This window comes from Schistocerca gregaria, chromosome 5 (assembly GCF_023897955.1).
Source record: "Schistocerca gregaria isolate iqSchGreg1 chromosome 5, iqSchGreg1.2, whole genome shotgun sequence".
Taxonomy (NCBI): Eukaryota; Metazoa; Arthropoda; class Insecta; order Orthoptera; family Acrididae; genus Schistocerca; species Schistocerca gregaria.
Genome location: NC_064924.1, coordinates 258,008,451 through 258,020,359, shown reverse-complemented (window position 1 = coordinate 258,020,359; position 11,909 = coordinate 258,008,451). Strand labels below are relative to the sequence as shown.

The window sequence follows — 11,909 nt, the reverse complement described above, 5'->3', positions numbered from 1 at the left end:
AAGTGAAAATCTTATACGCATCAGAAATGTTGATCATTAGTCGGAAAGATACATTAGAAAATGTTACGAAACTAGAAAGAAGACTCGTCAATAAAATCCTATTGCCCAGGAAGACCAAAGAATGCTACAGATTGCAGAGTAGAAATGAGACCGAGTAGATATCAATCCATGACCTGAAAAAACGTCGACTAAAATTTGACGGGCATATGAAGAAACTGTCGGAAACCCGACGAACTGAATAGATGTTGGGAAATATATAAAGCTTTAAGAACCTAACGTTGATCACAAGAGGTAAAGAAATTCAAGACAGGAACATATTGGTAGGAAGAAACAAAGAAAATATACAGTCAGAGGATGAAAGAAATATAGCATTTGAAAAAACTCGGGTTAAGTACTCGCTTCACGTGGTACTGTAGCGGCCTATACGTATATACCATTAATAATAATAATAGTACTGTGCTGTAGGTCGTACAGTAATATAGCAGCAAATACGGAGAGATTATTATGAAAGTTTAAGCATCGCCGATGGGACGTACATGACTATGAGAGAAGTAAATTAATATAAGACACATAGCGTCGTAAATTTTCGGAATTATTTCATTAACGGATGACAAATATTCAACATGAGACCTTAAAACTCTTTCACCACAAGTTACCTCCTCGCGCGGGCAGTAGTTGAGCCAAGTGTTCATGTCGCAGTCGATCCAGGCCTAGGTGCGCGTCATAAGTGCGGAGGGTTCAGGGATCGAGTTGTGGTGCTGGCGGGCTGTATGTTTTTCATTTCTTGAAACAGTTACGCGTTTACAAGCTATATTATTTTTTTACAGCCTAGTCCTCTCCGCAGGATTATTGCAAAGTTTAGTACGACACAAACCGAATGTTTTGCATCACAAGTAAATCACTATACGTTTCCCAACTACGTCGTTAATAGTAAATGACCTACATTTTCTGTACTAAATAATGTCTCTTAAACAATATAAGAAGAACCAAAAGGAACGAAACACAAAATAAGAGCACCTCTTACTTGATTACACCGAAGGGAATAATTTTCTAACTTCTATGTTTACCACAGATCACAGTTACGAAAGCAAGCTTCGCCTCGATCAGTCCTCCCTTCACCCCCAAGCGCAATCACTGCAAGTGCGGCAAGATACGGTATCTGGTGATGTCATATGTTCAACATTTCTCATATTGTTTTCGGGGTATTTCCCGACATTTGTGACCCTAAGCCGCTTCGTGGGTTTCCAGACGGAATCGCGCTGTAAACGTTATAGTTGCATTTTATTGTCAATTAGTCCCTTTATCTGTCGTGAAGTAAATAATGAAGCAATTAGTCATCCTTCGGGATAACTGCCAACCACTCAGAGACGCATTTTTATGAGATATTTAAATATGTGAGATGTGTATGTCTCAACTTTACTGTCATAGATGCGTTTTGCAAAGTTCAAAGTGTATGCGTAGCTGTAATATCCACCACATTGTGTCACATGTTAATACTGGTTTTCCAAGGAAAATCTTAAATTATTGGTAACTTACTCGATCATTATTACAATGTTAAGAAGCAGTCATAATAGTAACGATATTTTAAAAGAAGTTTAGTCTCACAACCAAAAGACAGTTGAACCCTTTCGTTTTTACCCCTCATAAAATTTCATTCTTGCCTTCGCGGGTCATTACCCACAAGTTTCGATAAACTGTCACACGTGATGGTTCAAACGTAGTTAGAGAAAAATGGGACTTCGACAGGGGTTCATACTCTGACGCAGGAAATTGTCAAGCCACCTACCAGAATATGAAACACAAATTTAACAATAAATTTTTATTTCATATGATAATGTTTGGAATTTTGTGAACAAGTGTAGCTTTAGAAATTCCGTTCAGTGATAAAATTGGACGAAGCTATCACATGAATTTACGGTAGTGGGAAAGTTCCTGGAAAGAGACAGGATTTACAGTTGAATTCTGGGTAACAGCTCAGATCTGAGTCGGAGTGACGCGGCGCTCAGAAATTGACGCCCCGCTCCTTCCAGGCCTCGGTATACTTCTTGGTGTACTCGCCCGTGGGGTCGTACTTGGCCTTCAGCTTGGTCCACTCTGCAGGGTGCCTCTCTGTGATGTGCTTCAGGATCTTGACAGCTCTCTCCATCTGGCTAGGCGTGCAGTCGCTGCATCCCGTCGACACCAGTTTTGGCACCCTGCCTGTAGCAATGTGACAGAAAATGGTGTGAAACAGTCTCACTGTAAACAACACAAAGAATTTGTAACATAGCTAGATATTAACGCCATACATGTAATATTTTCGTACATTTATATTTATATTAAAACACAGTTTACAATGCACAAACGGATTATAAACCATTTCACTGGCAGATACTGGCTACCACCAAGTACTAACGATTTCCATAGTAACGCATGACTAGAGCTTACTGAAGGCTGAACACAGACAGAGAAGGCGAAGTGAAGCATGCATTCTTCAGAAGCCGCTGTCAGGTAAAGTGGGCTGGAAAGAGAGTGGTCATGTTCTGCAGGGGCGGACATTTACTGCCGTCAAAGGGAGTACAGCATTGCGGTGGTGGTGTATGTTGCTCAAGGTAGCAGAAGGCCGTAGTGCCTTCGGAACGGGGCAAAAAGTATTTCAGGACAGTAGTACCTGGAGAAAAAGCATCGGTGGCGGAATAGGCAAAGAGACATGCTTTAAGTGCGAAGAAATGCGAAAGATCAGAAATGATGGTCATTAGCTGACCTTTGTGGAACCTTCTCATTGAAAGCACACATGTTCCGCTGAAAAGCAGAGAAATGTTCTTGTTTGGCTGAGTTTCAAGAATGTAGGAGGGGAAATGGAAGGTTCCACACAACCTTCAGAAAGAAGCACGAGCCTTAGATGATTTGCTGCAGGTTCATCGCCTGTGTAGTGGAACATAGTACATTTGTACAGGCTACTGGTATTCGTCACTTGAGTGCAACGTTCGACGCCGTGTGTGCAGGAACGACCTGACTGAGATTTTAACAAGGACTTCCCTTTAGTGGCAAAGGGCACATCCCTGCTGGGATTTCCCTCTGGGGCTCGAGCATGAGATTCTGCTGGCGAGAACCCTAGTGGAGAATCTGGCTGTTAGATTCTGAGAAGTCTTCATTTCAACACAAGGAGCACGTGTAGTCGATTCGCTGAAACAGAGTTCTCATTCTGTTTACTAGATTTATGATTCTTTAGCTGTCTGCGGAGTCTGACATAAAGTAAATTGCTACTTTATGACTCGAATTTCTGTTCCTGGGTAGTGCACAAACAGAAATATTGGGTCGTGTTCCTACTTATACTGAGATAATTTCAGAACTATGAGATTGGGGCTGCATATTCCATCGACTGTGTAGCCAAAAAATTGCATGTACAAAATTTACGCCATATGCACAGCAGGTGATGCCGCAGTGAGCAGCGGTGCAGCTCAACTGCTCTCCATACAACAGCGTAAGAGTGAAATGTGCACTCCGGTCCGAAAAACAAAAAAACACCATGAACGTGTTCTGAAAGAGCCAGTCAGGGTATAAGTTTTCTGTTTCCCGATGCTAACCACTGCCAGCGAGCTTCGTGTTCCTGTTGATCCATCGTGGACACAGGACAGCATTTGGTGAAATATTTTCAAAGAAAAGTTGCCAAACAGCCGCTTATTTTCAGATGTTATTGTATTTAAGAAGACGGTTTCCCAGACTTATTAATGCTGTCTTCAGGTCCCTATGCACTACGTGTATATAGAATCAGACATATCGATATACGCTTAACCGGAGCCGTGAATACTTGGATTCGGCGAATTTTTTTACAACAACTGTGCACACATATATCCCGAGAGTTCAGTATTTGTCAAGCTCCACAAAATATTCACGGAACGCAGGTGTTCATGGCTCCAGTTATTCCTGTGTCGGTATATCTGATTCTGTATACATTGTGTGCACAGAGGCCTGAAGAAGACATTAATGAATTGCCTACACCATTTTCCTAAATAAAATAAAATCTGAAATTATACGGCAATTCATCGGTAAATAAAGTTTGTGTCCGTCCGCTAATAACGGAGGTCGAAGTCTACAGAAACTCAAACACTTGTTCAGCGAGTCCCGAAGTTACATGCGGAGTAGAATCCGATGCTGTGTACTTAATATTTAAAGAATTATTTTGCACTCTACAAGACTTTTGAGAACAAACAATCTACGATACCCATGTTGTGCTTTGTTCTAGTAGCATCCTGAGAGGAAGAAATCGGTTTGATTTGCTTAACTGAAGTGATGAAAATCTACTACTTGGTTTTACGTTTTATGGAAGTCCCTAGGTGAAGACTGTCAATGGAAGGGTCGTTTTAATCATTTGACGGGGTGCGAATTCCACTGTAGAGACAACATCATTCAGCCTCTAACATACAAGTCATGTGTTACAAGCACCATGTGGGTTTAAAAGTGATGTTCCTCGACATAGTGTACAAGGGAAGAGAATGAATTTCCCTTCATTATGAATAGGCTGCTGGCCGTTAAAACTGCAACAGCATGAAGGCAGCACACAAAATCCGTCAGAGAGACATCATGCGCTTCTATATACGAGCGACTGGCATTTCAGCGCAACTGCAGGGAGTGGGTAACACTTTCGTCAGTTAAATTCTAGACCTGACCACCGATTACTCAACAGGTTTGTCAGACAGAACTTGCCGCTGAAGGTTGTCTGTTTCTGAGAAGATCATGTTATGCCGCCTGTAAGTAGAAGAATATTCTCCTTGTCGAAATTCTACATTGGTGGGATCTTGGGACTCAACATGGGGACCACCAAAGCCGTTCTCTCTGACGCTGCAGCAGATAGAGGCAGGACTGTAATTACATCGTTATTCCAGACTGGTACCGCATCTGCATGCAGCAGCACCATGCATGTGTCCATGTTTCAAGACATGGAGGAAGAAGGACGTTAGCAGAAGGCATACTTCAGCTGCTTTGATGCCACTGGATACCTTTGGTATGCAACATGCTTACCTCTGGTTTGTGTAGCTGGTTACCTGAACGGCAGTAATTACATTTCTTACTTGTTCAGGCTGGAGGAGGTGTATTTTCTTCGACGTCTCCATGAATTAATCCTACAATACAACTTAGCAAATCAGCTGGTTACCCGCGATATTCTGACGTATCCAGGCTGTTACCGTCGACAGCATTTTGTCCAGATATCTCATTCACTGACTACATCTGGCGAACAACTAGCGAGAACCTGGCACGAAATCGTTCAGCAGCCACTAAGAATGATGAACTATGATGCAGAGTTGAAGCAGCACGGAATGACGTACCCACAGCTGACAAGCTCACTTCGAGTCGGTGTCTATCTGTGCGAGAGCCATTCATGCAGCCACACGTGACAGATCTGCAAAGTAGTTTTCGTATCGTGTACACTCCATATCTCCTACAAATTTAATCATGTTTTCTTCCGACTATAGAGATACGCATAATTTGTAACATTTCATTTACTGTTCTGTCTGATATTCCAGTTTTTGTGGTCAACTTTTTTTTTTTTTTTTTTTTTTTTGTAATCACAGGGAAAAGTAACACCGGCTTCATCAGCATCTAGTGACGAAAATCTTTTATCTCAAATTCGCTGAGAAATTTAATATCTTCCTAATTTTGTCGTACGAACGTTTAATATGCTGACACATGGGGGCGTGAGTAGAATTTCAATGATGCTAGAGGCTGCCCACCGACAGTGGCAACACGTCTCTTACACTATCTAGGGAGTGCGTATGAGAGGAAAGAAGAAGCTTAACTGTTGTTCAGATACGGGATAAACATCCATTGGTTTATTTCAGACAATTGTAATAGTATTTTTAAATCATTAACAGTATACACAGTGTTAATATTCTCCAGTGTTACATCTACATAAAATGAACACTACGATTATTAGTGTATTATAAACTTTTGGTGTCTGAGTCGCCTATTATTATGATTATTTTAATTACTTTGTTTGACTCTTTAAAATTCGTAGAAACACTAGTTACTAATAGAGTCCTTGTAGTTCATATGATGACAAATGTTGCTGTCGATCTGTTGAATATGTAGTGCCCGTGGACTATTGTATTTCGGAATCAACAATATTCTTTGATAGGTCCCAATGCGTTTATTTGAATTTCAAACGCCCACTTTATGCCGACTGCGCCACAAAATACGGAAGAAATTCAGTGTACAGGCAATTAAGCAATATTGTACGAAAAAGTACAGAGTAAACAGTTAGACCTTAAAATAGTGCTGAAATACTTTTTACTGAACAACAGGCAATGCTAAAATTTTTACATCGGCAGTGGGCTTTTAAACTAGACATAGGGGATTGATGTCGGGAGTAACGTCATCGTATAAGAATATCTGGCAGTAAAGGAAACATTTGTACTCTAATGTGAAATGAAACCTTGACTTTGGTAAAAACATTTTGAAACAGCGATACGAAGAAGACTGTTGGAAAGATGATGAAAACTGGATTCACAGAGAGAAGGAGCGGAGGTGATTCTCTTTTACACAGAAGCGATCATGGTGCGAAAAGGTAAAGACAAAGTCAAAAAGCGATGGACAAGAGGTGGGAATTGGAGAGGTATCAGGTTGACAGGAAGCTAAACCATACATCGTTGGGGATTAGATTGGAGGTGGGAGTCGAACAATAAATATTTTCTAGTGACGTAGAAAATATCCTGATTATGCAAAATGCCAATAATTCATTGTTTAGATTAAAGCAAAACACGAACCTTAAGCTTTATGAAACGTTACCTTGACAGGCAAGAACATTTCTGAGCAAGACATGAAATTTCCAATATGATATATCTCTGAAATGCTGCGAAAGAGTGTATGATTTGAGAAAGTAGTACGACTTCTTGACATCATGGGATTTGTTTGATGTTAAACTGTTTGTTGCTCTTAGTGGAACACGATGCTACCTTATTAGATTAAACTCCTGACAAGGAATAAGAAACGAAGTCTCTTGAAGTGATGCCTTGAAACCTCCGAGGCAACCGTAAAGTATTTGAAGTTATTAAATTCCACTACGTTTGGGCCATTTTGTATGTGAGAGTGCTACACCGTGGCTGGCCGGAGTGGCCGAACGTTTCTAGGCGGTACAGTCTGGAACCGCGCGACTGCTACGGTCGCATGTTCGAATCCTGGCTGGGGCATGGATGTGTGTGATGTCCTTAGGTTAGTTAGGTTTCAGTAGTTCTAAGTTCTAGGGGACTGATGACCTCAGAAGTTAAGTCCCACAGTGCTCAGAGCCATTTGCTACACCATGTTCCACGAACATATTATCTAATCGAACATCTGTAGCTACCACGAAAACGAGAATCGAATTTTGACGATGGTGAAAAGTGGAACAAGGAAGCGAAAGACGCACAGTAAGCTGCCGCACTTACTTTTGATCTCCTTGCCCTCGGTAGTGCATTTTCCGTCGTCTGCGTCGAGGACGCACTGGATGTAGGATTTCAGGAGGCGGTCGTTGTTGAGGATCTCGTCCACGTTCAGGTTGTCCAGCTTGTCTTCAGCTTTCACCGAAACGGCAGCGACGGCCACGAGGCAGCAGCAGAGGATCAGGTTTCTCGCCATGGCTACCGTGTTTCTCCGCACAGACTGTGGGATGCGGTCACAGGTGAGCTCCTCTTATACCGGCGCTCTGACGTATGGCTACCTATGACAGGATAATAGAGTTACGAGGTGGGGCGCCGTCTGGAAGAACTAGCGATCACAGCTGCGATAATGTGAAACCTGCGTGGGTTTTCTCAACTCCTGCGACCTTGAGTAGACATGTCTCAATGTATTACCCCACCAGCATCCCACAGTATGGGAGCTAGCGGAATAATACAAGTTTGTATTGAGCAATACACGTCACTTGTTGCGGTTTTGTTAAATATGCTGCACTCTTTGCCAACCTGAATTAACGGAAAAAATATATTTGTAGTAGCGATAACTCAATCATGCACTGCAAATTTTATTTCCGTGGAAGGCGGTGAGGTATCTCGTTTTACGTCCCAAGCGAAAAGATAAATAAATATTTCCTGTTAACAACAAAAAAGACATACATGGAATCACATTCTAGGGAAGTATACGTGTTAATAAGATGAATTATTGAATATCTATTTCAAAAATCCCCAGTTTCCGCAATAAATGAACTTTTTATGGCTGTACATCCTAGAGCAAATAGCTCCAAACGAGTATCTCACCGGAGACACAAATACAGACGTGAGTGCGAGGAACTGTCTTCGCTGGCAAGAGTGATTGACAATTTCGTTTCTTTTTTTGTTTAAGTATACAGCAACCCAAATTCTGTATGTTACTATCGTGTAATAACGCAAAAAGCGTATAAGTGTAAATTTATATTAAAAGTAAAGTATTTATTTTACACCTTGTAAAAGTGAAATGTGAATCATCAACTAACGTCGTAAGTCGTCTTATTTTCTTAACGTGGGCATTGTAGACATAGAAGGGAAAGGCGTAAAAGGCTATAGCGTCTACTTTGATGAAACTTGTCTGATAGTTGGAACTTGTTTCTGAAATTTATTAGATATCTCTACCAGTTTTCGAATGTTTTTAGACTCCATCGTTTTCACTTATGTACATTTGTCAGTGAGGAAGCATTGGTTGTTATTTACTTCAGATACGTGTACTGTTTGGAGATGTGCGACAAACACATTTAGCAAAGTGTTCATCTCATAGTGAAATATCTGCCCAAAATATGCTCGTAATAAATCGAGATGGAATACAGTTACAAATCCGACCAAGTTGCAGAAAGGTTTGTATTTATTTAAACGGCGACTAGTTTCTGATCTCTGTAGTCCACTACGAAACCACCCACATAAGTTCTACCATAACATCATAACATGTGTACGCTGCCTTCTGGCCTGAATGAGTTTCCGAATGCAAGATTCGATTCATGTACAACTGTATTGTGCTACAAACGACCGAAGTGGTAACCATTCAAATAAAAACGAACTTATGGGCGCAGTAAGATAGGAATACATAACGTGAGATCTGTAATAGTAATTGCCAAGCTGCATTTTTCTCCAATATCACACAGATGAAATTTTCTGCAAACATAATTTATTTTATGTATTTGTCGTGGAAACTAAAAATTATTTTCTACCTATTTATTTTGAGTACATGAAATATCCCAAAGTTCAGATAACGGTAACAGATGCCACTTGCCTGTCTGTCATTCACGCGGATCCCCCCGTCGGATGTTCAAGTCCTCCCTCGGCGATGGGTGTGAGCGTTGTCCTTAACGTAAGACAGTTTAAATTAGATTAAGTAGTGTGTAAGGTTAGGGACTACGACCTCAGCGATTTGGTCCCATAGGATCTTACCACAAATTTCGATGCGCTACATTGAATGAGTGCGTCGCACTATGGAATGAAGACAACAGGCATACTGCGTCACTGAAAAATTCTATTGATTTTTTGTCTTTATATATCTTTATTTATTTATTTATTTTATTGCTCCTTAATGCATATTCTCTCTACTTATATGATAAGTCGTGTTTCTAAATTTCATATATATATATATATATAATTTCAGAAATACGTTTGTCGAGGTAAGTGATTAACATTACAAGATCACAGTTGAACGTAAGCGAAAGATAAACCAAAGCAAATCCGATATGCCGGTACTTTAATAAACGGTGTGACCACCAGAATGTTGACGGCAAGCATCTAAACGTGCCTGCATTGTGTTGTACAGGTGCCGCAACTCGATTTGTGTGGTGGAGTTCCATGCCTATGGCAGTTGCTCTTTCAATACAGGGACGGTTAATACGGTAAGTGGATGAAGCTGGAGTACTTGTACGATGTTGACACAATGTGTGATCGATCGAAGAAGATCTGATGATCCAACTGGCGATTTCAACATGTCGACACTCAGTAGAGCAAGTTGGGTTACAACCTTATCCTGTTGGAAAACACCCTGTGGCCTGCCGTTGACGAATGGCACGACAGTAGGTCGAATCGCCAGACCGAGGTACAAATATGCAGTCAGGGTGCATGGGATAAGAAAGAGAGCTAACCTCCTGTCATACGAAATGGCACACCAGACCGTAACTCCAGCTGTGTAGCACGGCGACGATTGGTTTCGGGCCCTCAACTGGCTTTCCTGAAAACCAATTCACAGCCATCACTGGCACCAAGTCAGAACCAGCTTTCACCAGACGAACAACAGACTTCTACCCTGCTTTTCAATGAGCTCTCGCTTGACACCACTGACATTGCGGATGGTGGTGCTTTGAGGACAGTGGAAAGCACACTACAAAGTGCTCAAATGTGTGTGAAGTCATATGGGACTTAACTGCTAATGTCATCAGTCCCTAAGCTTACACACTACTTAACCTACATTATCCTGAGGACAAACAGACACAGACCCATGCCAGATGGAGGACTCGAACCTCCGGGACCAGCCGCACAGGCACACTACCGAGCGTCTGGCTTGGAGCTATCCTTTAAGTAACCGGTTTGTAACAGTTTATTGCGTCTCAGTGCTGCCAGCCGCTGCTGATATTACTGCAGCAGATGCAGTATGATGCACTAGACCCATACGCCGAACACGATGGTCTTACCTATCCGTAGGGCCACGTGGCCGTCGGGACCGTACATAATCGTAACCACCGCTGCCAGCACTCATGTACAGTGGCCATATTCCTGCCAAGTTCAGAAATGGTTCAAATGGCTCTGAGCACTATGGGACTTAACAGCTGAGGTCATCAGTCCCCTAGAACTTAGAACCACTTAAACCTAACTAACCTAAGAACATCACACACATCCATGCCCGAGGCAGGATTCAAACCTGCGACAGTAGCGCTCATGCGGTACCAGATTGATGCACCTAGAACCGCTTGGCCATTGCCGCCGGCTCCTGTCAAGTCTTTCTGGAGTATCACAGAAGAAATATTCAGCTTTTCATAGCCCTATAAATAACGAGTTGGTCAAAGTCAATGAGGTCTTGATAATGGAATATTTTTTTCTGTAATGGAATTCTTGACTAACACCAACTCACCAAACCCAATCTCTAAGGTAACTAACTCCAATGACCGTTACAGCACGTACTTAAAGCAAACATCATCTGCTTCCTCATAGTGGCTACTAGCTTCACCCTTAAGCGACTGATGCGAAATTTGAACACACGTCATCTCTTAGATAAAGTAATATACCTACAAACTTTCGTTTCTGTCTTACAACCACGTTTGTATTGCAGTGTATATATACTGGTGGAAAAGGATTAGTACACCTGGAACGATGACGTCGATTCTGATCCGATGATGGCATATGCCATCTGGGCAATAGTAGATGTACTGATGATGGCCAACGTCTTCCGCGACCAGATAGTGTAGTGGTATAGCTAGTAGAGCCCCACATCTGTCTACTGTTTAATAGGGAATGTTCACAGCCACAAGGCTCAATCTGGTGGAGACTTGTGAAGCAAGCAGGTAACCATGTCGTGGAGATGCTCTCGTGCTCCCTACAGCCAAATGACCGAGTTTGAAAGGGGTCAAATTGTGGCCTTCCGATTGGTGGAACGGTGCTTTCAGAGAATTACCACACAAGTTGGACGTGCTGCGTCAATTGTGCCACGATGCTGGTGTCAGCTGTAATATGACCATTCTCTCACATGTAGACGAAGTTCTGAAGATCTACTGAGCACAGACGTCCGCCGGGATAGTCGTATTGTAAGGGCAGCAGTGACACATCGTACAGCTACCACGGCAGAGATAACAGGCTTCGTGATTCCAGACGTGTCAGTACGAATTGTTGCGAATTGATTATTAGCAGACTACAGGCACCCACACCTCTAGCACCCACCACGAAAGGGTACTGACATTTCATCGATTGTCTCATCCGTTCCTGCAGTATAATAATTTTGACATTTGTCTACAAAAAGTGCGC

General features: G+C 42.0%; 1 protein-coding gene across 1 annotated transcript; it reads right to left on the bottom strand.

Moving 5' to 3' along the window:
- Positions 1-1,804: 1,804 nt before the first annotated feature.
- On the bottom strand, positions 1,805-7,638 carry LOC126272242 (ejaculatory bulb-specific protein 3-like). Its single transcript, XM_049974946.1, has 2 exons — positions 7,401-7,638; positions 1,805-2,199 (listed from the first exon to the last, which is right to left on the bottom strand). Exons 1-2 carry the CDS (start codon positions 7,588-7,590, stop codon positions 2,003-2,005), a joined length of 387 nt encoding a protein of 128 aa, XP_049830903.1. The 5' UTR covers positions 7,591-7,638; the 3' UTR covers positions 1,805-2,002.
- Positions 7,639-11,909: the final 4,271 nt, after the last annotated feature.